At 44.2% G+C, this 26,429-nt stretch overlaps 1 protein-coding gene and 1 long non-coding RNA gene across 4 annotated transcripts in view; one reads left to right on the forward strand and one right to left on the reverse strand.

The window, feature by feature from the left end:
• LOC147707335 (uncharacterized) overlaps positions 1-26,429 on the forward strand; it is an 84,050-nt gene that overhangs the window by 54,825 nt on the left and 2,796 nt on the right. The window contains exons 3-4 of the long non-coding RNA XR_015296613.1: positions 13,601-13,677; positions 14,526-14,594. This is a non-coding gene — a long non-coding RNA (uncharacterized LOC147707335). The remainder of the gene's footprint in view (positions 1-13,600; positions 13,678-14,525; positions 14,595-26,429) is intronic.
• COLEC11 (collectin subfamily member 11) overlaps positions 9,257-26,429 on the reverse strand; it is a 422,362-nt gene continuing 405,189 nt past the window's right edge. For 2 of the 3 annotated variants that reach the window (XM_086926375.1, XM_086926376.1), the window contains exon 7: positions 9,257-13,982. In XM_086926375.1, coding sequence (XP_086782501.1) covers positions 13,573-13,982 — 410 coding nt within the window. In that variant the 3' untranslated portion in view covers positions 9,257-13,572. The remainder of the gene's footprint in view (positions 13,983-26,429) is intronic. The other variant, XM_086926377.1, reaches the window with a different exon arrangement.

The raw sequence follows: 26,429 nt of genomic DNA on the forward strand, positions 1-26,429 counted from the left end.
GGCCTCTTTTACCAATTACAAAATGGCCGACACACTAACCAAGCATATCACGTGACCTTTTTCAAGGGGCGGATACGGGCGTAATTCCATGACGCTCCTACCTATAAATAGTGAACGCCACCGAGCTCCTTTACCTATTCGAGCTCGGCGGTGATGGATATGTGAATCCGCGTGGACACGGGAAGTTTGAGGTAAGGTACATCCTTCCAACACAATACTAGATGTCCCTGACATCTACGTCCAGCAAGAGGCAACCTTGACCCTCCTTGAGGGCTTTGAATACTTTTGTAGCTTCCTTATGGGATATTATATACATCTTGCCCTTTAGCCATATACAAAGGTCCAACCCCGATGTACCGACCCGCCGAACACTCATGTGGCATATAATCCCTGACCATTAGGTGAGTCAGGAGTTAGTCTAGAATGTCAATAATAACACTTCTGTTTGGCCTCCCACATTGATATGCATGGTGTCTCCTTCGAGACTGCTGCTGTTTTTAAATCACTGTTTTTAATTTTAACAGTAACCACCTCTTTCACGTACACAGTGTGTGTGTGATGTTTACACTGCACGCTGCAACGACACAGGCATGTTCTAGTGATGCTAGTTGTAATTCACCACCACTAGCATGTTACACTGTGTTCATGCCCTGGCTCTGACCATGTATGCTTTCTGGAGAAATGTAATGCTATTAATTTTGTATCCCTTTTCTCCCCCGTTTAGGCATAGGATTGAACCACAGAGGTAAACTACACCCACACTACACACATGACACCAGCATGTTGTTTATTATATGTAGTTTTCACCATTAATAGGTCCTGATGAATCGCGGGCAAACAGCCACACGCGAGAATCATGTCGACCAATCCTTCTTCTAGTCTCATCTAGGGTCACTATACCTAACTTGTTGACACCTAGCGAGCTAGATTCACGTTTTTAATTGCAGTAGGGGGACCCCCAGAATAAAGTGGTTTCCGGCACCCCCTGCTACATTTTAAATCACTCCTCCAGGCAACTTGCTACCCCACCCACACACCCGCACTTCACCATAAGGCAGTTGGATACAAAAAATCTCCGCCAAAGAGCCCCTCTTCGAGGTGAGCCTGTCGGGGATTGCACCGCCTCCCCAACAAGGAGCAACGCCTATGATGAAGCATGACACCCTTTTGGGTGTGTGAGGCAAATACATCCAACAAAATGGATGCCCAAAGGTGTTACATTTACACCTCCGGTCACGCCAGTTACACCTAGTTCCTCGCTTTCCATAGGAACAGTTCAGCAACCCCCTCTTTGCTTTACCTGTACTTGACACGGGCACAAGCTGATACTGGACCTTCCACTCCCTTGAGTGGTAAATGGTGTCCGATTGATCAATTGATCACCCTCCCTCCTTCTTGACGATTGCATTATTTGACGACATATGTGTGGAGGGCAGCATGCCGCAGTCAATGCGGGAAGCATTACTAGTTACGATACTTAAGCCTGGAAAGGCATATGATGAGTTCAGCTCCTATAGGCCGCTATCCTTGATAAATGTTGACACCAAGCTATACTCTAAGGTGCTGACAACACGTCTGGCGCTTTTGGCCCTTAGCCTAGTGGCACCGGAGCAGGCGGGCTTTATCCCCAGTAGAAACTTAACTTACAACATGTGCACGGTGTTGGGCACGATGCAACATGTCAAACAAGATACTAAGGCCATCGCCATCTTCCTTGACATGGAGAAGGCATTTGATTCAGTAGAATGGCCCTTTCTGAGGCAGGTGTTGCGTAGGATGGGACTGGGTGAGCCGTTTCACCAAATGATAGGTGCTCTCTACAACAAGCCCACGGCCAGGGTGCAAATCGGCAATCGGGCTACGGATCCCTTTGCTATTGGGAGAGGGCACGTCAGGGCTGCCCCCTTTCCCCATTACTGTACGCCTTGGCGGCTGAACCGCTGGCCTGCGCACTGAGGGAATATCACGGCACCGAAGGCATTCGCTTCCCTACTTATAACATAGTTGTCTCCATGTACGCAAACGACACCCTGTTGTATGTCCACGATCCCGTAAATAACCTGCTCCCGATGCTCAGGGAGGTAGTCCACTTCGGCGCCCTGTCGTGATTGAAGGTAAACTGGACCAAATCTCTGGCCTTCCCCCTAACGCCGGTCACTCAGAAGTTTGACATGGAGTACCCACTACAATGGACTGAGGACCCTATCAGATACTTAGGTGTTCGACTACACACAGACACAGAGCTTCTGCTTAGGGAAAATTACGGCGTGGTGGTTAGCAAACTGGAGGATGACTTGGCAACTTGGAACAAGCTCCCTGTTTCGCTCATGGGGCGCATTGCCATAATGAAAATGGTCGTCTTGCCTAGGCTGCTGTTTCTCTTCAGTGCAATCCCGATCGTATACTCCAAGGCCTTCTTCCAACAACTGAATCAGCTGATGATCAATCTGGCATGGGATGGTAAACAGCCTAGAGTCAAATGGACGACCCTTACATTGCTGTACAGTATGGGTGGCCTTGGCGCCCCAAATCTAGAACTTTATTATCGAGTGGCGCAGGCGTCACACTCGCACACCTGGGTGCATGGTGAACAGCGTATCCCACATGTACTCATGGAGAGGCTGTTCGCGGAGCCGCTTGCCCTCCCGGTCACAGTGTTTCAGCCAATGGACCGCAGGACTGGTATTCTAGACTCAATCACAGCCACTAATCGCGCGTGGCATACTCTGCTGCAGAGGCAGGGTGGTGTACTGCTATATGTGAGACAACAAGGACCCCCTTATAAGAATCAATTTCCTGGGTCAGGGCAATGAATATGTGTAAACAAAAATACTGCTATGTTCACCGCTCATGCCAGTAGACTGGGCAGTGTGGCTGCCTTCTCTCAGTGAAAAGGTTGTGGTCCGGGCTTTGCACCAACTCGGCATACGCCTTGCGGGCGATTTGTTCAGGGAGGGCAAGGTTAAAACCTGTGAGCACGTGGCGGGCGATGGTAGAGATATCACGCTGCTACTCTGATTCCAATACCGTAGAGTCCGAAGTGCCTTTTTAGACTTGTTGGGGCCTGACCTGGCGGAGCCACCAGAAGTACCGGAACTCACCTACGTCATAAAGACAGAATCTCCCCGTAAATTATTATCCAACTTGTACAGGCTTGCAATGTCACATGAGGAACACCAGCTAATGAAGGCTAGAGTGGAATGGCAGAGAGATTTAGAGATTATAATCTATGACGCAATGTGGCAATATTGTTGCGTTAACACTAGGAAGATCTCATTGAATGGGAAGCACAGATTGATCCATTTCAAATTCCTTCAGAGGGGATATTATACACCTGAGAGGCTGCACGCGAAAGATGTCGTGCTCCACTTGAGGACTTCCTACACTTGGCATGGAGCTGCCCTGGTGTACAGTCATATTGGAATACGGTGTTTTCAGAAATGAGTAAGATTCTTAAGGTCGAGCTGACTCCAGACCCGGCACTGGCGCTAATGGGGTACTCTAGGGGCCTCCCTCTTGCACTCACGCAACTGGCAGACATGGGGCTGCTAATGGCGCGAAGAGTGGTAGCACTCTGCTGGATGAGAGGGCCACTGCCCCACTGCAACCCGCTGGGCTGAAGATATGCTTTATTGTTGCACACAAACTTAAAACTATAGTGAACTCCTGCCCCCTACAAGTCGCCCGAAAAATTTCTGGGGACTGTATCAATCATACATAACATAAGTGGAGCTGCCCAGGGGGGAGATTCAGACTCGGAGGACGGAACTGGGGGGCCCAGGTAGATGCTGTGAAGAGTACTGTGAAGTAGACACTGACGGGAGGGACTTGCGAAACGGAACTAGATGCCTCCATACACAGGTGGAGACGGGGTGTGTGTTGGATGAATGGAAGTGTGAAGTAGCTGCGAACTCCTTAACATCTCACACGGGGTCTTGTTGGATCCCGGGGGGGGAGAACAGCTACGAAGGTAGAACGCAGGGTATGTGCGCACTGCTATTCTGCGGAGAATGTAATGAGGATCAGGTGTACATAAACTTTTGAAGAATCCTCGATTTGTGTATAGCCAACACATGACATTGTGTGTGTGAGCCGAGTGGGGTGGGAGGGGGTTATTTGTTAGTTACACAGATAGACCACACATAGCTTGTAATTTACTTATTACGAAGCTGTATAGTTTTTGACAGTACAGGTCACAGTGTAAAAGAAATTTCATGCAGCTCGATATGACATTGGACATTTGCGAACATAGTTTATATAATGCTGGATGCTGCTTGATTCACGTGCATATATATATATATATACAAAGCGCTGCCGGACCTCAGGGTTGTCGGCTGATGGGCTGTGTAATTAGTGCAAGGACTAGCTAATTTATTGATTGCCCGCTGCCGGCCCCAGGGTTGTAGACACTATTGCTGTGTCTCCACTGTGCAATGAATAAAGGTTTTTTGAAAAGGAAAAAAAAACTGTGTAATAGATTTACTCCTCAACAGATCGCACCCCCCCCCGCGGAGTTCCCCGGCGCTCAAACAAACTGAGAGTTTCCGTAATTGGGTGAGTCGCTGGGCACTGATAGACACCTGGAGAGCGCGCCACCCAACAACCAGACTGTACTCCTTCCACTCTATCCCACACAACCTTAGGGTGCGCCTAGACAGGTTCCTATGCTCCTCCACACTCTTACCAACCATACAACACACTGACTTCCTTGGACGCACAGTATCAGACCACGACGCACACGTTGTGACCTGCGGTGGTGGCCACCCCACCCCCCGATCCCAACGTGGCGACTCCCCCAGGAATGCCTCACTGACCAAGCTTTTTGCCGCACGCATGGGGACTTCATCAGCGCGCACTTCCAATGCAACGCGGGCTCTGCTTCCTCTAGAGGCATAGAATGGGATGCATACAAGGTAACTGCACGAGGACACTCCATCCAACAGATAGTGGGGGTAAGAAGAACACTAGAAAGGTCATTGAGCTAAGCTGACCCTGGCAGTATTATCCAAAGATTTGGACCAGGGCAGGGCCTCCCCGGAATGAATAGGGGCAGCAAAGTTGACCTATACGGAAACGCTCTGGGACTTATGGAAATATAACTTCAGAAAATACGCCACCCGCATGCACAGGGAGGGTAATAGGGCCCTCCTGGCGTGGATGGCCACGCCAAACGGGACACAACTTCGCAGCCCATAACGGAGCTGATGGACGAAACAGGTCGACTCCACTGCACTCAAGCTGGCATCCTTAACACATTTCACACCTACTACACAGGAATATACCGCAACCAAGCGCCGGTGCCACATGACACACTACAAAAATTCCTAGGTATTCATAGACTTTATGCCATATCCCCAGAAGACCAAAGAGATTTAGACAGCATAATCACAGCAACAGAGATTAAGCATGCCATAGGGTTCCTCGGCCTAATAATGGATGGACTCCCGCTGGAATATTATAGCAAATTCAAGGCCCAGATAGTGCCCCATCTTGCACTCACATACGAGGAGGCCAGGTCCACAGGGATTCTACCCGCATTGTTCCAGGAATCCATTATGGTAACATTTTTGAAACCACATAGGGACCCCACACACCCTTCCTCATACAGACCCATTACACTCCTAAACGCGGACTGTAAAATCCTGGGAAAAATATTAGCTGACCGCTACAGTCCACTCGTGCCCACGTTGATCCACCTGACCAATGCGGATTTGTGCCCGGACGCAACACCTCACACAATTTGAGAAGGCTCTTCCACATCCAGGACAGTGCGCATGAGAGGTACCCCGAGCAGCATGCCTAATATTCGATCTCGAGAAGGCGTTTGACACACTGTTATGGTCACACCTGTTCGCGGTCCTCCAATCACTGAATTTTAGCCCGATCCTGCTAGCATACACGCGGCTCCTATACAAGGGACTCACCTCTAGGGTGCGAATCGGTAAACTAATCTCAGATCCCTTCCCGATCGAAAGAGGCACCAGGCAGGGGTGCCCGCTCTCTCCCCTCCTGTTCGCACTAGTGGTCGAACCCATGGCCATGCGACTACGAAGGGAGGGTGAAGACTGGGGGATACCGATAGCGGAGACAACGCACTGTGTCTCCCTGTACGCAGACGACCTGTTAATCTACGTCCGCGATGTGACAGGAGATCTCACCCCCATCTGGGACACCCTACAAGCCTTTGGCGCTATCTCAGGACTCAAGGTCAATTGGGAAAAGTCGACTGTTTACCTGCTCAGCCCCCATTTGGCGCCACATTCAGTGACGCTAGGCACACAATCGCTCCATTGGAACGGAGCGGCCCCCGATACCTGGGAGTACGACTGTATCAATCCCCGGCGGACTTGTACGAGGGAAACCACCACAAGGCGCTGTCTGGATTACGATCGGCAGTGGCCTTCTGGAAGACTCAGCCCCTAGCACCCATCGGCCGGGTGGCACTTGCAAAGAGGATAATGGTGCCCAGACTACTCTATCATTTCGCCAACTTACCGGTCATCCCGCCAAGATCCTTTTTCCAGGAACTGGGCACTCTGCTAACGACGCTCATATGGGGCGATGGCGGGCATAGAGTAGCGCTCAGTAAACTGCAGTTACCCACCACAGAGGGCAGCCTAGGTGCCCCGTCCTTCGAATCATACTTTCTGGCGGCGCAACTACAATGGCTGTCCCACTGGACGGCAAAACGCCATGTCATGTAAACTATAACATATACCGGCAAGATACCTCTCCCGGTCATCAGATGCATGCTTCTGCCAGGCACCAAACTGTCCAAACCTACCCATTCCAAGTATCTATAGCACGCAAGTGCATGATGCGCATTCACTGACTCTCCAAAGACGCACCGCTCTATTCCCCACTATTGCTGCTAGTGGGTCTCCCTCGGGGGTAACACCACTTCATCACCAGGAGCTTACAAACCTGGACCGATCATGGCGTAATGGAGGTGGCGGAGTTGATCCAAGATGGACAACTGCGTACTTATGACCAGATGATGGAATGGTATGATCTCCCGAGAGGCCAATTCCTCACGCATAGACAACTACTGGAGAGCACACGACCGCTCTGGGACTTGCGGGACGGAGAACCACCCACACACCAAGTATTACATACAATACTTCGTATGGGTTCCGGCAGACTTCTAATAACATGGCACTATAAAGCCATCAGGGAACTAGTAAACGTTTCCCTAGACACCCTTCGACAGACCTCAGATTTCAGTAGCCCTGCCTACAGGTTTAGAAATGTTTGTCAGGAGGGGTTCCTTACAACGAAAATGTTGAGGGGGACTCTGCACCTAAAAGTTTGAAGACCTCTGCCTTACAGGGGTCTTAGAGCCCTCCCATTGCTTACCATTGGCTTCATTGTCCTTTCATCTGCTTGCTTCATAATCATCAGCTTTTGTAGGCACCCTGCTTCTTAGTGTGTTTGTACCTCCCCTGGATCATAAGTGCATTACAGCGTCCTACCAGAATTTGCTTTTTCGGGCGTTAGTTTGTTTTGTTTTAGCACTCTAGAAGAGTGCATGTGCTTTTCAGCGGTCTTCCTCATTTAGGGCCATATGTATCAAGCCGTTTATGAATCGCAAAGGTCGAAATTCGCAGAATTTCGGCCTTTGCGCCTCGCAAACGGCCATTTTGCACGTTTTGGAATGTATGAAACATTCCCAAAATAAGGAATTGCAAACTTGTGCGATCCCTTATTTTACCATAGCATTTGGGGAATCGCAAATTTGCGATTCCTTAAATGCTATGTATGTACCAATTTTGTCTTGCGAATTTTGTTTAAGAATTCGCAAATTACCACCAACTTTCAGTTGATGGTCACTTGTGAATTCTTCCAGAAATGCACAAATTGGCATTTGTAAAGGTGGCATATGATGCACACACATTCCCATAGGGCATGTATGCGCGCCATATGTACACACATGTTCTTTTCAGGGGTGCAGCAGGGTGTCTTTGAGAAACCCCTGCACCCTTGCAATAATTCTCAAATTGCGATTAGCAAATTGCGAATTTGCAATTTGAGAATTATTTTGCATTCATTCCTATGGGCCTCCTGGCCCATAGGAATGCATTGGAAATTATTCCTTAACTGCGAATTCGCAAAATGCGGATTCGCAAATAAGGAAGCTTAAGGAATCGCAAATAAAAAGCGATTTTGTTCATACATACCATTTTGCATTTCCTAAATAGCGATTCCTTAAAATTCGCTATTTAGGAAATGCAAAATAGTTTGATGATACATAACTTCTTCCCCCATGTTCCTTGCTCAGGTTATTCCAGATTATATGGTTCACAGAGGACGTCAGTGGAACAAAGATGCTGACACTCATAAACTTCCTTCACCTTTCTGAACTGCTTTCCTTCTGGCACTTGAAAAAGTGGGAATGCCAAGAAGGCCATGCCTATCAAAACCTAGCATGCAAGACAGAGACTTGAAAAATCAGATGAGCTTATGAGTGCACCTTTTGAAAATTATGGGGCTTAACATCACGCTCTGCCACTTCTAAAACTCAGGGCTGCACCATATTTACAACAATACAGTGCAGCCTGCATTTCTCCTGAAAATGGCGCTAATTTCAACTGCCTAGCGCCCACGCAGGTACTCTTGCACAATAGTGCAAGGATGCCTGCATTGGGGGAGAATGATTGTTTATGTGCAGGAAGGTGTGCTTTCCTGCACATAAACAATCATAAATAGCAATTTGTAACTTCCGTGTGTGCTGCTTTGTGCAGCACACTCAGAAGTTGCAACTCGTCATTTTAAAAATGATTGTTTATGTGCAGAAAGGGATACATGGCATTTTGCTGTTTCAATGTGTGCTGCACAATGCAGCACACATGCAACAACCATTGCCCACCACTTTCATGGTAAGTATAGCGCGAAAAAGTGCCTTATTCACAAGGCGTCGTTAAACCACGTTAAGTGGCTTAACGCTGCCTTGTAAATAAGGCGAGGTCCCTATCGCCCCAGGAACTTCAAAAAATGTGATGTCCTGTGGTGAAAGGGCCTTGTAAATATGCTCCTAAGTTTACAATCGCCTCAGTTAAAGTGCCCATCCGGAGAATGATTACACAAGTCAACTAAAAACTCCAGCTGACATCATCAAACAAATGAATATTCTAGATAATCTATTGTTAGTGATTGTTAGGGTACAGAGCTGAGCTACGAGAACAATTTTTTTCCACTACATTAGATGTCCCATTTAATATATAGTAACTCTTCAATAGAGACATAATTAATTATTCAGTCTTTTAAATACGAATACAAATGTGTTTTTTTATTTGTAGACTAAATCGGGAGCAAGGAGATGCCCATTGGCTACAAGTCACAATGAATAGAAGAATAAAAAAGAACAAAAAAGAAACTTGTACATATAAAAACTATGTTTTTTCTAAAATAAATATTAAGATTACAACGGTTGCTTTGACATAAAGACCTGCATTAGTTAGGAAGAAGGAACTGTGATTTGCTACATTTCAGACAAAAACAAGGTCACACTCTTTTTTGTACAGAGCACTTTCGTAGGATCACACACAGTTGTATATCAAGTGTTAAAGCAACATAGTTAACACTGTCTTGGGTGAATTCAACAAGTGTTGCACTCCTGGACCATCAGCCCCAGTGAGTTTCGAAGTTTCCTGTCTGAAGGTAATGGCAGAGCCACTGGAATCATGCAGTCTGCAGCAACAGCTTTTTCCTCACAATTAGGTTTTGACGCATGTTCCACACACAGAACATGCACCTGTTACATAATTTCCAGTTTCCATCAAAAATGTGTTTTTTTTCAGACAAATCAATAGTTACAAAGAAAAAAAACGTGGTTCCGCGAAATAGCAAACCTTTTGCAATGGTTAACTGATTACCTTTCAGTTGAATGAGTGATGTGAGTAGGTGTTCAATTGTACTAAAGGGCTGTATCTTTGCTCAGCCAGTACTAACATATATACAAATGACAAAATAATTGAAAATCTTGTAACAGACTGTGCCTCATTATGCCTTATAATTGTTATTTTCTTGACATATAGTTTTGCTAACCCTCAAGCATACTTTGGCCCCCAAAGTTGCCCAGGTGAATGTTATTTATTAACAGATTTCTGTAGCTTTCTCTCTCTCTCTCTTGCACTACCTCTCTCTCTGTTGCTGTCCCTCTGTCGCCTACGTGTACCTGCAATACATATGTTCACTCTTTCTCTCATAACTCTCCCCGTGTAGATAAGTAAAGATGTACTCTATACAAGGGCTGTTATTTAGTGAAACATAAAAGACCCCGTCTTAACATTTTATAACTTGCATTGCCTTTTATAAAATAGATTTATGAATGGAAATGTGTGCCTAAATTGTAGTTAAAATAATGTCATAGATATAAGTGATAAGAGATCTGGGCATAGACATATCATACGTACATCACAAACGTGTATCATGTATGAGTATAATAGGTAGCCATGTTTTGTAACTTGTTCCTCTTTTCAGCTTACTTTGATGCTTCTCTTTGATATTATAAATGCGATGCCGTAGGCTGAAGCATTTTTGACTTGTAAGTTATGGTTTATAGTAGCATTTCCAAGCTCTAGTTGTTTACAAACATCTTTGTTTCAATTTCATGAATGCTACCAAATGTATTGGTTTACCTGATCCATATATTAAACTCTTCATCTTGTATATGTATGCCATTGTCGAAATTATTAATTATGAGTTGAGTAAATATCGAAAAGTGTGGCCCAGTAAGAGAACGGCGAGGTCACAACTGTACACGACATATGAGATCATGTAGCAGGATAGGCATGCCTAAATCAGGTTAGCTAATGGAGACAATAGGAGCCAAACATACAGCTAGGTTCATCATAGTGCCGTTTTGCGAGTCCTTAATAGCTATTATTAAGCAATCGCTATTAACCGCATGAGTGCTGCAGCTTTTCCCGCTGTGTGCTGAAAATTAAAAAAAAAAACGTGTTACATGACAAAGCCAGCTCGTCATGCGCGCAGCGCAGGTAACACCCATGACGAGCTGGCTTTGTCATGAGCACTGAAGGGGTTAAGGACTTGCAAAACGGGATTCATGTAGGAATTGCTAAATAAATTGCGATTCCTACACATTCCTTATTTGCGATTAGCAAATTGCTAATCGCAAATAAGGATGCGATTTCAAGGGTGCCAGGGGTGTCCAAAGGACACCCTGTAGCACCCTTGAAATGTAATCTGCATTGGTGTTGCGCACACACATGTCCAAAGGACATGTGTGTGTGTAACATGCAACTTAGAAAAATGCATTTAAATGCATTTTTCTAAGTTTTCGCTATTTACCACGAGGTTTGACCTCGCGGTAAATAGCGGCCAAAAATTGCGATTTCGCAATTTTTAAATGCTTCTTGAATTGCATTTAAGGAATCTCTAATTGAGATTCCTTAAATGCAATTAATCGCAAATATGCGATTTCTAAAAATGCGATTTTTGCATTTGGGAGGATGAATCCCAAATGCAAAAAAAGCTCGCAAAGGGCCAGATTCTCAGAATCTGGCCCTTTGCGAGCCGTTTTCAGCTTGATGAATCTGGCCGATAATCCTAAAAAAACAGAATCTGGTGATGGTGTATTGCGCTTCTCTATGGTTTTTGGATTCTCCCTCCTGGCATCCTATAACCAAAAGGTGATTTTGCACCAGGGGAAAAATGATCTCTTATGGAGAGGTTGTTATTGAACAGGTACTCACACTATTTTGGGAAATTTGAACTGCTTTCAGCCCAACTGTGCCACGTTCCTTTCAAGAGGTCCAAACAAATTGCAATACGCAATATGTTTGAGGAGTTACACTCAATATATTTGTTGTACTAGAATGATCATAATGCACTGGCATGGGCTCTTCAGCCAAAAGACTTGATAAAATGAAGTTGGAGAAGATGGACTGTATGATACACGACTACATGATCCATACTCCAAAGCAAGACTAAATACAAAGAAAGGGCTATTTAAGTTACAAAAACTGCACCTCTAAGTGTTCTTCAGCCAGACAATATGCGCACCTGTTGTTTTGATGATTTTGAGGGTGAGCAGGGGCATAACCCCCTGGATGCAGATCATCTAGACGATCATGATGTTCACCTTCCCTGGTGCAGCTAAATTTTATGCATGCTGTTTTCAAACTTTGCACAACATAGTGCGGCATAAGCGTTTCATGTGATAGTTTGGAAAAGATTATTATATTTAAGGCAGAAGCTTATGGCGTTTCATCACAGCATTTTATGATTTCCCGCTGAAAGCTTTGAACATCTCTCACTTAAGTGCTGGGTTTTATTTTGGTGAGGAAGGTTTGAATAGGTGTTCAGTTCACACTGTTGTTGGTAGGGATTCTGGGCATATGTGGGCCTAAGTAGTGGAGAGTAGATTTAGTGATTATTTGAAAAGTACTAGCAGCGGCCTGTTTGTCATCATACACTGTTGTTAGCACTTAGCCAAGATCGTCGATAAATAAATCAACATATGCTTTATGTGCCAGCCTCAGGAGGACTAGTTTTTGAGCTTCTGTGTTCTCCTTTTTTAACTTGTTTTTAGAAACAAGAAGTTACCCACGTTTCTGAAAAATATGTCGTACACCGACCATATCTGTCATTTCAATTTGATCTGATGTGTGCCGGGTTGAAATCAGGCAGAGTTGTATAGGTGTCATATGGCTGAGATACCCGCCACCCCCTCTCAACACAATCCCCAAGGATGGGAAACCGGAAACAGTTGATTACTGGGCTCAGCAAATTCTTTATGTATGAATCAAACTATGACCTGCCACAATATATGGGTGAATTTACTTTAAATGGTGCTCTGACTTCGATTAAGTTGTTTTAACAGTATCCATAAATATGTACACATGTGCGCTTGCACATATATTATTCATGTTTTAATATAAATATGAGTCCTCACTTTTTCCTTCCATTTGTATATGTTCTACACAATACTTGCAGCACACTGAATATAGATGCATATCAGTGTGTGTAAATGAATATGCACATTGGTTGCAATACACATTTCTTCTCATGCCCTCATTCCTAGGTTGGCTGTATCACGATTTGGCCAGTAACTCAAGATACCAACCGAATCCAGATTACAAGTTTAGAGGAAAAAACACATTTTAGATGTTTTCTCTCCTCCAGACATTTCATCAATGAAAAGCGGGCAACATATTCCCATTGAAGACTCCCATTCCATAGGGAATATCCTGCAATATCAAGTTTATTATGCATCAGAGATTTAGCTCATTTTGGGGGCAAAATGATTAATGTGCGGTTACTGCATAGCTCAGAATCATCCATGAAATTAGCTTAGTCCCATTTAAAGCCCAATCGGGGCAGGATAATTACAATTAACTAACTGTCAATACAAGTTGTTTCTTATCTGTGCACATCACTGGAAATTATTCTTAATTATGCAGGTGCCTTTTGTTAAACACTGGCATCTGCACATTAATGTATTTTCTCTGCTGTGTTTCATACCGTTAGACTTTACTCAAACGTAAACAATGCTAAAATATTGATGGCTTTGCATTCATTCTTACAACACAACTTTGGAAAAAATGTAACTTAAACATTTTCTTTGTCGAATTCGCAGATAAAGTACATTGTAATGTGACAAGAAACATCATTCCAGCACCCCGAAGCCACCATTTCGATACAGTTCTCCTCATTGTAAGCATTATTGGGTTCTCCATCGCACCACTTGTTGAAGGTTTGCATAGGTGATCGATCAGAATAAACATAGTGGCCTTCTTTCTCCAGATCATTGATCCCAATGAAAACTCTAATGAGACCTGATTGGTTGATGTAAGAAGCAATAAGAGCATTGGTTGTGTCGTCTTTGGGCATACATAATTTTCCTCCTCTTCCTTGGCAGTAGAGCTGTGCATCAGTGTATTTCTTCTCCTCCTTCACCAGCAGATAGATCTTATTGTCCGTCTCACGCACACCAGCGACAACTGCGGGGGAGGGCAGTGCTGAAAAGTGAGCACTCGCATTTCCATAAACCAACTTATTGTGCACCACATACAAACAGACATTTAATAGGGTAAACTGATAAAGGCCTCTGAAAGCATGTGTTTAGCATTACAATAGTTGTCTATACAGCCAAAATATAGTGAGAAAAAGGGCTTACGTTTTGGGTCAAGTCAATGGTACCCTCTTGGACACATAGCACCACTATCACACAATTCTAAAGGAGTCCAGTGACAAACTCCCTGACTGTGATAGCATGAGTCTGTGGTGGGAGGAAAAACGTGTGTTTTGTGGAAAGGGGGGGAGAAATTGTTAAGTCACCATCCGATTGGAAATATATCCTTGATGCACCATGACACAATACTTGGATCTTAAGGGGAAAGTCATGGAGCAATCGTCCACACGTTTTGTAAGAAATCATTCCCAAAGTTGGATGAATTTATATATGGCTTAACCCACATATTCCTAATTGTAATAAGCCGTACATACATTTTGTGAAGTGTTTTACATATAACATATTTCCAAACTATGATTTACTTTTACAGAGTTGATGGCAGAAAGAAAACGAACATTTTGAAGTTTATTAAGATTTGACAAGAAACTCTATTAAGAAGGTAACTAAACAAAATTATAAATAATTCTATTCTGAGCACAGTCTCAGAAGGTTAACGTGTAGATTGAAATCTTATGTATCTGAGCACTCTTAACAATTAATACCAGAATAAAATTAGCCACAAGTTTGACTAAGTTTAACATGTTAATGTCGATTGATGTGCTCTCTAGTAATCCATTGCATAAAACATACATCACTACAGCCAACAGGTGTTTCGTCCCAATTGACTTTCTCAGTGCAGCACTTAAATATAAAAACCGGCATTACATAATTATAAACTGATTTACTCAACAATGCTTAAATTACTATTTGATCCTGATCACTTTGACCACATGTATACCCACAAATGTTAGATAATCCAAAAAGCTCCCAAACAGGTAGCTCAAAGTGTGAAGAAGGGTGATTAATATTGGAGAAGCAACAAAAGCTGTCAAGTGATGAGATGAATCTTATAATTTATATTAGTAAATACAAGTGATATTGAGTAAATATGAAGGCCATGACACAAGTATTTAAATGAAATTGTCATGATAGGGATTGTGCGTTCCTTGCTTGTATAGTAGTATTTCATTTTGTGTTAAACCAAATTAATGTCATGAAAGTTAAATTAGATGTATAGTGACTATAAATGCTATGAGGGCCCGAATACGAGGATTGCATAAGGAAAATACCATGTTGAAATTAGATTAGTATAACTTATATAGGAACATTTAGAGAAATAAAACCTCAGAAAAGTTGTGGCTGCAAAGCAACATTTTGAGTCTATTTAAAATGTTGAAAAATTACCATGCCAAACAAAATGTATGGATTGAAGCATAATTATTGGTGAAATCAAGAATTATTACTTATACCCTAAAGGGCCAGTTTGCCATTAGAATTGATAGCAGTAACTGTTGCGGACCTCTCGTATGCAGTTTTGCACAATCAATAACATGAAACTTGATTTTCAGTGGTCGCACTGAACCAAGGAAAATACTCACCACACCACAACCGGTCTGGGAGACCACAACACATTGCTGACTACCGCCTGGGGTCTTTGCTGCTTTCGTTCCCGCTCCCGCTCCTACAACCACCACAACTAGGGGGCAAAGGACTCCAAGTCCCAGTACTCCCCCTGCGGCGCTCACCACAGACGCCAGCAGCAAGCGACAGGAGGCGCTTGGAAATAGGCATGGGCGGAAAATCCGTTCCGCTCGCGGATTTTGCGGATTTTCGGGAAATCCGCAATCCGCGAGATTTGCGAATTTCCTGAAAAATCCGCAAATCCGCGAGCAGCGGATTTTGCTCGCACTGCTCGCACTGTTCGCGTGAGTTCGCGCCCCGCGAATAAGTGCGAAATTGCAGAAATACGATTTTAGCAAAACTGAAAGTAACTACTTACCAGGTTCAAAAGTTCAGGCTCATCATTAGTAGCCATTTCCTGTAGTGCTTCCTGAGGGGCCCCTCCAGAGTTCAGTTGCCAGTTGCAACTATTATGTGACCCTGCTCTGAACCTCAGAATAGTTACACATATGCCACAAAGGTCCTGAATTACAGCTAAGGGAGACAAGCAGGAGCCAGGCTGGAAGTTAAAATCCATTAATCAGCCCCTAATTCATTATTGTCAGTTGGGGCAGGGCAGGTGTTGTAACTAATTTTGCAACAATGAAAGCACTTAGCAAGTGCAAAAGATCACTAATCAGGGCGCACTAAGGAAGCAGGTGCCAGCTAAAAAAATATTCTGTGACACATTAATCAGCCCCAAATTAATTCAGGTCACTTGAGGCAGGGAAGGTGTGCTTTGCTTTGCCAAAAATAATGTACACTGGACAACCAGAGGGTGTGGTGATGAAACAGAGGGTGGCATGGGTGGGCCAGAGGGTGGCATGAGTAGTCAGAGAGTGGCAGTGGTGACAGAGAGTGGCAGTGATGAAGAAGAGTGTCCCAAACAGGTTGGACACGTAGAAACAACAAGTTCGCAAAACTTGCGACCCGACAGGTAAGTTCGCAAATTGCGAAATTGTAAAAACCCTCGCGAACTGGCAGAAACACGGGCGAACACAAAAAAAAAAAAAATCCGCAAATTCGCGGGAATTCGCGGATTTTGCGGATTGCGAGTTTGCAAATCCGCAAATTCGCGGATTGCCAATCCGCAAAATCCGCTCATGCTTACTTGGAAAGCGGAGAGCGGCTGGAGTCTGGCGGGTCGTGCTGAACCAAGGAAAATACTCACCACGCCACAACCGGTCTGGGAGACCGCAACACATTGCTGACTACCTCCTGGGGTCTTTGCTGCTTTCTTTCCCGCTCCTACAACCATCACAAATAGGGGACAAAGTACTCCAAGTCCCAGCACTCCCCCTGCGACGCTCACCACCGACGCCAGCAGCAAGCGCCAGGAGGCGCTTGAAAAGCAGAGAGCGGCTGGAGTCTGGCGGGTTGCGCTGAACCAAGGCAAATACTCACCACGCCAAAGCCGGTCTGGGAGACCGCAACACATTGCTGACTACCACCTGGGGTCTTTTCTGCTTTTGTTCCCGCTCCCGCTCCTACAACCACCACAACTAGGGGGCAAAGGACTCCAAGTCCCAGCACTTCCCCTGCGGCGCTCACCACTGACACCAGCAGCAAGCGATAGGAGGCGCTTGGAAAGCGGAGAGCAGCTTCCGCCCCGCGGAACGCACGTGGGCATGCGCCGGGCGACGCCCAGGCCAAGGGCGGGCCGTCTAAGGCTATCGGAGGCCGAAGGAGGCTGTGCTGGGCCACCCCTCTTGGCTATTGCATTCATAACATCGAGTCACAAGTGGGTAAGATGTATGCCAATATATATCTTAAGTCATAGTGTTATATCATCTACTAATAACTGACGTCCCTTGTGACTTTGTTGGCCCTTGCTAAAAACGTGTTGTGAATTGGACAAGAAAGACAAAAGATCTGTGGACTGCAGTGTATTGTATTGTTACTCGTATAATAATAGACGAAGGGTGGTCACATTTAGCTGGGAGTATTAATCAGGCCGCGGAAACCAGACCATAGGCTAGTGCTATTGAAAACCAGAGTGTAATAGGCTTCACCAGACAACAGCCATTTGGTAGAATAACAATTCGAACTAGGTTGTGATTGCCATAATAAGCAGTTGGTTTTTGTTACTATTTGGGCTTGAAATGGTATTGAAGAACAAAGACTAAGTATCCTTGCCATATCGCATTTAGGATTTTAATCGATAACATCTATTATCGCTGCCGCGGGGGCGGTTGAGAAGACTCATTCAGTATAATAAGAGTAACACCTAATCATGAGTAAATGGAAGGGTGCAGCAGGCCCACTTGGGTGGAGAAGTGTGGCTCAGGGGTTAGAGGCGGCAGACCTGGAAGCTGAGATTGGCCCTGGACCAGGGTTCAATTCCCCGCCTCGGCGGGTCTTGGGCTAAAAAATTCCACGGACTCGATAATTCTCGCTCCGGTGCCTTCTCGACTCATGGGTTCACACTCTGTGACTCTGGGCAATAGCTTGCTTAATCTCCACAACGGCCCCTCGTGGCGGGATGCCTGGCTTTCACCTTGTGGATACCCTGCCGGGGTTATCTCACAGGGGAATACCAGGACGGGTTCCCTAAGCAAGCGCTTAGATACCGACCTCAATCAGTGATTTGCGCTATATAAATACATGTACATTTACACTTGATGATTTTATAATAAGAGTGGAATCGCTTTTAAGTCATGAAATAAAATTAGCTGAAAGAAGGCTGTCACTTGATCCATCAAAATTACCAACATATAGGCAATCTGGCTTACAAACGCCACCCAATGTAACAAAATCAAATGTAAGCAGCCGTATTGTAACCCCCCTCCTGTTCCGAATAACCCTGTCACAGATCTTATATCAAGTGTTAATGGGTCCTCTAACATGGATGAACCCACGACTCCCGCAATATCAACAAGACTTTGAGCCTTAAAACAGGTGGGAATGACAAAGGAAAGATCCATGAATGCACAGAGGGGAAAAAGGATTGGTGAAAAGAAAGGGAAATCTGGGGGAACAGGAAGAACAAATAAAGGGGATACCAATAAGTTAGAATATGAGGAGATCCTATGTTGGACTATTAGAACACAAACTGAGATAGATAATTCCTTCTGTCCAGGCAAAACAGATGAAGTGGTTGGGACAATAGAGCAAACCGTGGCGGACATTTTTAAAACCACTTTAGACTCTGTGCAGACTCAAATAAATGATTGCATGGGCACTAAAGTGAGGGCCATGGATTGTAAAATTGACCAGCTAAATCTGACCATAGCTCAACTAGGCACCATAATTGGGGATGGGAATAGAACTATTGAAGAAGGGCAAAACTATTAGCTGAGTATAGGATCGCATATACTGAAAGTAAGAAAGCCAGTCGTGACAAACAAATCCCAAGACAAATGAGAACTGAAACAGCAAATAGTGCCGGGATTGTGGGAGGAAGAGTAGAGGCATTAGGGGATAGGGAGGCACACAGTAAGATTGACACCCGAATTGAGAACAGAATAGATCACTCCAAAAAGGACAGCTCTAGGGTGTTAGTGTTTAGCCCAAAAGGGACTGACTTAATTACTAATTCTCATGTTCTAAACGTACCCCCTGCCGCATATCCCTACGTCCTAATACTAGCTGGTGTGCCTGCCCTGAGAAGGGAACAAAATGAAACCTGGCATAACCTTAGAAATAAAGCAACGGATTGGCTTTCAAAGTTTAAAAAGTTTAACCCTCATAAAATGAATGAAATCCTAATGGTGCGTAGGGTAGGGTGGGTGGGGGACTCTCCAAATGACATACAAGGAGATGGTATTGTCATAAATTTTAGGCGTCCTTATATAGTTCGTAATTTGTTAAGAGCACACAAGGAGACATTAATACAGAGCACTAGTATCCACGCCCTACCCCTGGGGGTGTTTTATAGACCTGGCAGCGTGGAAATAAATCACAATCATAATAATATCTCATTCCCTACACTTTTAATAGCTTCCAAGAATTATCATCTCTGGAGGCTGTTGATTGACTTCAACCCACAAATGTTCCAGATGAGGAAATATTGATAACATCCACAGAGAGGGGGGTAGAGGGGAAAATAAATGCTCCAATTACTGTGCCCCATGATAAATCGAAAGAAGAAAAGGAGCAGGATGTGGGTGGGAACATATTAATGCCTCAAACCCTTACATCGAGTGAGGCAGGAGAGCTTCCATTGGTAAAGGGGACTATGAACACAAGTCACATGACAAATGAACCCATGACAGCCACAAGTGCTAGCAACTTATTGGAACTAAAACTGATTTCATGGAACATAGCGGGACTTGGAAGGAATGGTAGCGATCCTGACTGGAATGAATACATTGAAACAAGTGATATTTGTCTCCTACAGGAGACTTGGGCGACAAAGATCCCACACAGAGTAGGCTATAAAACATTTTATGTAGACGCAGTCCCATCAGTAAGAGGAAGGCCCTCACTACTGTAAGCTATAAAAATGATAACATGCTTAAAATAAAAGAAGCTAGTCTCAAATATAGGAAAATACAAGAGAAGGCCAAAACATCATGGGTCGAAGAGAATTGTTCAGACTTGCTTATTGCTGCTAAGAATAAGGATCAAATGGGGTTCTGGAGACTGGTGGCCAAAGGAAATAAAACAGGAAAAGAACAAAGGATGTTTTTCTTGATGAGATTACTTGGGTTGAGCACTTTACCAAGTTATATGGAGCACCAGGGAATGGCAGGGTTCCAACAAAGGATGGGCTATCATTAAGTCCAAGCAAAGTCAAGTTAGATTTTGACCTAGAGAAAACAATACTGGCCATTAATTTAGTTAAAAATGGTAAAGCACCCAGACTGGATAAAATTCCAGGAGACTTATATAAGCACAAAATTAGTGTCTGGGGTCCCTATATTAACTATTTGTGTAATGCTGTAGCAGCGGGTGTATATTTTCCGGAAACATGGAGGGGGCGGAAATCGTTACAATTTTTAAAAAGGGCAATAGGAGCGATCCAGCAAACTATCGCCCAATTAGTTTAATTGACATCTTACAAAAGATTTATGCAAGGCATATTTTAAATCGTATGAACATATGGATTGAGGAAAGCACAGTCCTCTCAAAGTTTCAGGCAGGGTTTAGACCCAAAATAAGTACTATAGATCAGGTCTTCAGATTTTGTTGCTTATGTTGGAAGTATGTAAATATAAGAAAGGGGCACTTATATGTAGCCTTTGTAGATCTCAGGGCTGCGTTCGATCTTATTCCCTGTGATTTGTTATGGGAGTCATTGAGTTGCCAAGGGCTGCCAGTTAATCTTTTAGAACAGATTATGAGACTGCATGAAAACAACTATGCCAAGGTTAGGTGGGACCCGAGGGGCGAACTGACAAGTCCGTTGCCTATAAAGAGGGGGGTTCGCCAAGGCTGCGTATTGGCACCCACGTTATTTTCATTATTCGTCAATGATATTCCATCTTTCTTGGAGGGCTGTAAAAATGATGCACCAAAATTAAGGGGAGAAAGGATACCAGCCCTCCTCTTCGCTGACTATATTAATATCCCAATCACCCAAGGGACTACAATGTTTATTAAACTCGTTCCAAACATACTGTAACGAAAAAGGCCTTGAGATCAATACTAACAAGACCAAATACATGGCCATAAATCCTCACACAACTTTTAGGGAAAACTTGTTTTTAAACGGCCAAAAGTTCGAATACGTACAGAATTTTAGCAATTTGGGTGTTTCCCTGGACTCCAAATTATCATGGAAACCCAAATGGAAAAAAGCAAAATGACTCTAATACAAAATACGTTACCAATTATGAAAAGACATGGGAACAGTCTTAGTAAGGCTGTTTACCCAGCACTTGAGGTATTCAAGTTTAAAACCCAATCTGCAGCGTTATATGGAGCTGAAATATGGGGAACCTCGTGCAAATAGGTCTTCGAGGTTGGCGAAAATACATTTTACAGAGCGTCATTAAGATTGCCCGTATGTACACCATTAATACCAATTATGCTTGATCTGAAAATGAAACGTACTGATCATTACGCGATTCTGAGACCATTGACACTTTGGGTAGGACTTTGGTCGACACCAGAGTTGCTAGACTATAAGGATGGTCTAAAAGAAATAAGAGAATTGGATCAGAATAATAGTATCATATGGCTAAAACATGTTTGCACATGGTTGAAAAGGATCGGTTTATCGCAGTTTTGGGATGACCCATCAACATTAACTCAAAACTCTTAAAGAGGATATTGAAATCCTCATTCTAGGCAACAACGCACACAACAGCAAGGAACTCTTTAACATCGTCAAAGAGCTCTCCAACCCCAACGCCGGAACCAACAACATCACCCCATCACAAGACTTCTGCAACTCCCTCGCCTCCTACTTCCACAACAAGATTGCAGACATACACAACAGCTTCAGTACACAACCTACACACCCCACAAATGCACCAACGCCCCTACCACCACCCTCCGGGCCTGGACCCCGATCTGCACCGAAGACACCATCCGCACGATAGAGAGCTGGAAGCACGCCAAACTCAGTGCCCTACTGAAGAAACCATCAGCGGACCCCACCGAACTCAAAAACTACCGCCCCATCTCGCTCCTCCCGTTTCCGGCCAAAGTCATCGAGAAGACCGTCAACAAGCAGCTGGCAGCCTTCCTCGAGACGAACGGATCCCTCGACCTCTCGCAGTCTGGCTTTTGGGCCAACCACAGAACCAAGACCGCCCTCATCGCAGCCACCGATGACATCCGAGCCCTGCTCGACAACGGAGAAACAGCTGCCCTCATCCTCCTGGACCTCTCCACGGCGTTCGACACTGTCTGCCACCGCACCCTAGTGCACCGCCTCAGCAACATCGGAATCCAGGAGAAGGCACTAGAATGGATTATCTCCTTCCTCGCCGGAGGACACAGAGAGTCCGCCTCCCCCCGTTCAGATCAGAAGCCACCAAAGTCATCTGCGGCGTCCCTCAAGGCTCCTCGCTCAGCCCCACCCTCTTCAATGTCTACATGAGCCCCATTGCGGCCATCGGACGCCAACACAACCTCAACATCATCTCCTACGCCGACGACACCCAGCTGATCCTCTCCCTCACCAACGACCCCGCCACCGCCAGAGCCAACCTACACGAAGGGATGAAAGACGTAGCCGAGTGGATGATGAACAGCCGCCTGAAACTGAACTCAGACAAGACGGAAGTCCTCATCCTGGGATCATCACCCTCCGCCTGGGACGACTCCTGGTGGCCCCCCGCCCTGGGCAGCGCACCCAAACCAACAGACCACGCACGCAACCTGAGCTTCGTCCTGGACTCCTCCCTCTCCATGACCAGACAAGTCAACGCCGTCTCCTCGTCGTGCTTCAACATCCTGCGCATGCTACGTAAGATATTCCGGTGGATCCCCATGGAGACCAGGAAGACGGTCACCCAGGCCCTCGTCACCAGCCGACTGGACTACGGCAACGCCCTCTATGCCGGAACCACCGCCAAGCTCCAGAAGAGACTCCAACGGATCCAGAACGCCTCAGCAAGACTCATCCTTGACATCCCCCGACACAGCCACATCTCCGGACACCTGAGAGACCTGCACTGGCTCCCGGTCAACAAGAGAATCACCTTCCGTCTCCTCACCCACGCACACAAAGCCCTACACAACCAAGGCCCAAGATACCTCAACAGCCGCCTCAACTTCTACACCCCCACACGCCAGCTCCGATCGACCAGCCACGCCCTCGTCGCCGTCCCCTACATCCGAAGAGCCACCGCAGGAGGAAGGTCCTTCTCCTACCTGGCCGCCAAGAGTTGGAACACCCTCCCGACCCACCTCCGCCTGACCCAGGACCACCTCGCCTTCAGGAAGCAGCTCAAGACCTGGCTGTTCGAGCAGTAGCGGACCCCCCTCCCCAAGCGCCTTGAGACCACCCAGGTGAGTAGTGCGCTATATAAATGCATTGATTGATTGATTGATTGATACTGAACACAGTGTGTTAAACGAACGAGTGGGTGGCACTCTAACAAGTAAGTTCCTTTTGTTCAAAGACAGTGCTCATTTTGAGCAGTTTTTGGACAAGGTATATCCACCACTTGCTAAAACATTATATATGAAATATAGATATGGAGTATTGAACATAAACACAACTGTAGCTAGGATGTCAAATTATGAAATTGAAAAGATAAATGATTTATGTATCCTATGCCCAGGTAATGCAAGAGAAGATGAGTCGCACATCTTGTTCTTTTGCCCAGCTTATGTTGCTGCTAGAAAAAGATGGATCAAACCGCTCTGTCTAAATTTAGGAGTGAGATCATACAAAGAGGCGGAAAGGATCCTAAAAACCGATACTAGTCAGGTTATTATCTTCGGTATTAGCAGATTTTTAGTAGCAACAACATTTTGTAGGAGCAAAAGTGGGCCTGAAACTTTAGAGAAATTGTTGTATTGCTATGCAATTGACTAAAATAATAGAGCAACCCTTAATGAAATGACACTGCTGATCGCATTGCTCATGAATTATGAAATGTATATATATTAATTGTTTAATGTTTTAATAATATTGGAATATCTTGACTGGCTATGGACTCAAACCTCAAATACCACATGTATTGTTTATTCTTGATGCCTTTTCAACTTATTTAAATTAAGGTTTTATACGTAAGGATTAGATACCCCTACCAATGTTTCCTTGCAAAAACTACTCGATTGTATCTTTACTTGGACCCTGTAATATTATCAGTTGATGTTTTTTATGTATCGTTTATGGTTCTAATGTACCGAAATAAAGATTATGAATGAATGATTGATTTACAGTTTAACACTAAAGTTGTGATTTGATGAGAAATGTTTGTACAACGAATAGTTGGGGTCCATATTTTATTTGTTAATGTATCCTCTCCTTGAGCGGATGAATCAAACTCCCCACATAGATGAGGTCATAATACCATGCAATCAAATAAACAACAGAATTGATGTTGAAATTCATAAAGTGTTGTACATACAACACTTTCTAGGTATTCTTTTGAAACAAAGTGATTTTATCCAGTGCATAATGGCATATGTTACAAAAGCCACACTTAAAGAAGCCCATCAATTGTTTGTATCAAGATAGCTATGGTATACTAAGTCCTGTATGGGTCTTCCCCTCTTGTGAGCGATCATTATTTTTTTGGGGACAATCTGGTAAAGACTGTTGTCCACAGTCAGTAAGTGCCAATGGACCCGATTCACAAAAGTAATCTGAGACAAAATCCTAACTTTACAACTTTCGGTATTCACAAAAGGCCTTTAGGAGCAGTTCAGTTGGAATTCCTACTTTACTACTCCTAAATGCCCTTTGTGTTTACCCAAAGTCTTAAAGTTAAGATTTTGGCTCAGTTTAGGTGTAGTAAAGTTAGGAATCCTAACTTTACTACTCCAAAATGCCCTTTGTGAATACCGAAATCGTAAAGTTAGGATTTTGTCTCAGATTACTTTTGTGAATTGGGCCCTCAGTCTTTATTCAATTCTATACACCTAGCTACTGAGGTTGATGAACTGAACTTAAGTATTCTCTAGCTAGTATCTCTCTCCAGGGATGCTTGTTCTTGTTTATAAATTTGGTCATTCTAGCATTTACGTTGTATATGTGGCATTTCACCCAAGCTGTAGGTTTGTATTTGATCTTAGACCCTATTTTGCTATTGTCATCATATAATACTCAATATGGGTTTTGCTGTTCTGATATTTAAAAGTGATGTTTCAGGGATCGTTATTCAAATGGTCAAATAAATTAGGTAGCAATTTTTCATCATCTGCCTAGATCATAAAAATATCATCAGTGAATCGTCCCCAATACAAAATGTGTTGAATGAGTTCAGATGGGCAGGATTTCCATATGTGTGTTTTTTAAACCATAGCTACCCCTTGTGTTTGTCAATATCAGTGGCCTTCACGAGGAAAAACATTGTTGTCTAGTAAGTAGGAGATCATCTCCAGTAACATATATGCATGTTCATATAATAGGTCAACCCTATGGAAGAGGAAATGTGTTATGGCCTCTAATGCCTTTTCTTTTAGTGTGCATGTGAATAGAGATAAGATGTCCAGGGTGACAAACATGAGATCTTCCCACCATTGTATACCACTAGGTAAATAAAGAACATCTTTTGTGTCCAGAATGTATGAAAGTAGATTTTGTACCGTGGCTGGAGAAATAAATCAATGGACTCAGACAGATGTTTGGTTGGGGAGCCATTGTCCGAAATAATAGGTCCACCTGGTGGGGAGCGTTACTGTCCAATCTGCAGTATGCCCGACCATCAGCTAATTGCCAATCTATTTCATTGATGTAATCTGTGTGATTCATCATCACAATATTTCCACCCTTATCACCCTCCTTGATGACAATATCGGATATCTGCATTAAGATTTCTGAAGCTTTTTTTTCTTTTTATGTGCGATTTCTGTTAGAAAGTCTACTATTTGTTGCGATGAAGCACATTTTGGCTGTAGTGATGTATGGTCTTCACAATTGAATACTAGAGAACACATCAACCAACATGAAATGTTCACTTGAGCAAAACTTGTGGATCATTTTGTTCTTTTAGTAATTGCTAAGAGTGCTCCGTAACATAATCTTTCAATTGCCATATGCCAAAAGGCTTTGGAACCGCCCCTGGGTTGCAAGGTGTTGGATATTGTTGCAGTACCTAATTTTGACATTTGTATGATGCAGTAACTAGCAAACCCAATTGTCATACCTGACAGCTGTAGGATGGTCTTCTCCAAATGTTTTGCTTTCACCCCTCCTATTTTTACAGAATTTGTTTTTATTGTCCTT

This window comes from Lissotriton vulgaris, chromosome 6, assembly GCF_964263255.1.
Source record: "Lissotriton vulgaris chromosome 6, aLisVul1.2, whole genome shotgun sequence".
Taxonomy (NCBI): Eukaryota; Metazoa; Chordata; class Amphibia; order Caudata; family Salamandridae; genus Lissotriton; species Lissotriton vulgaris.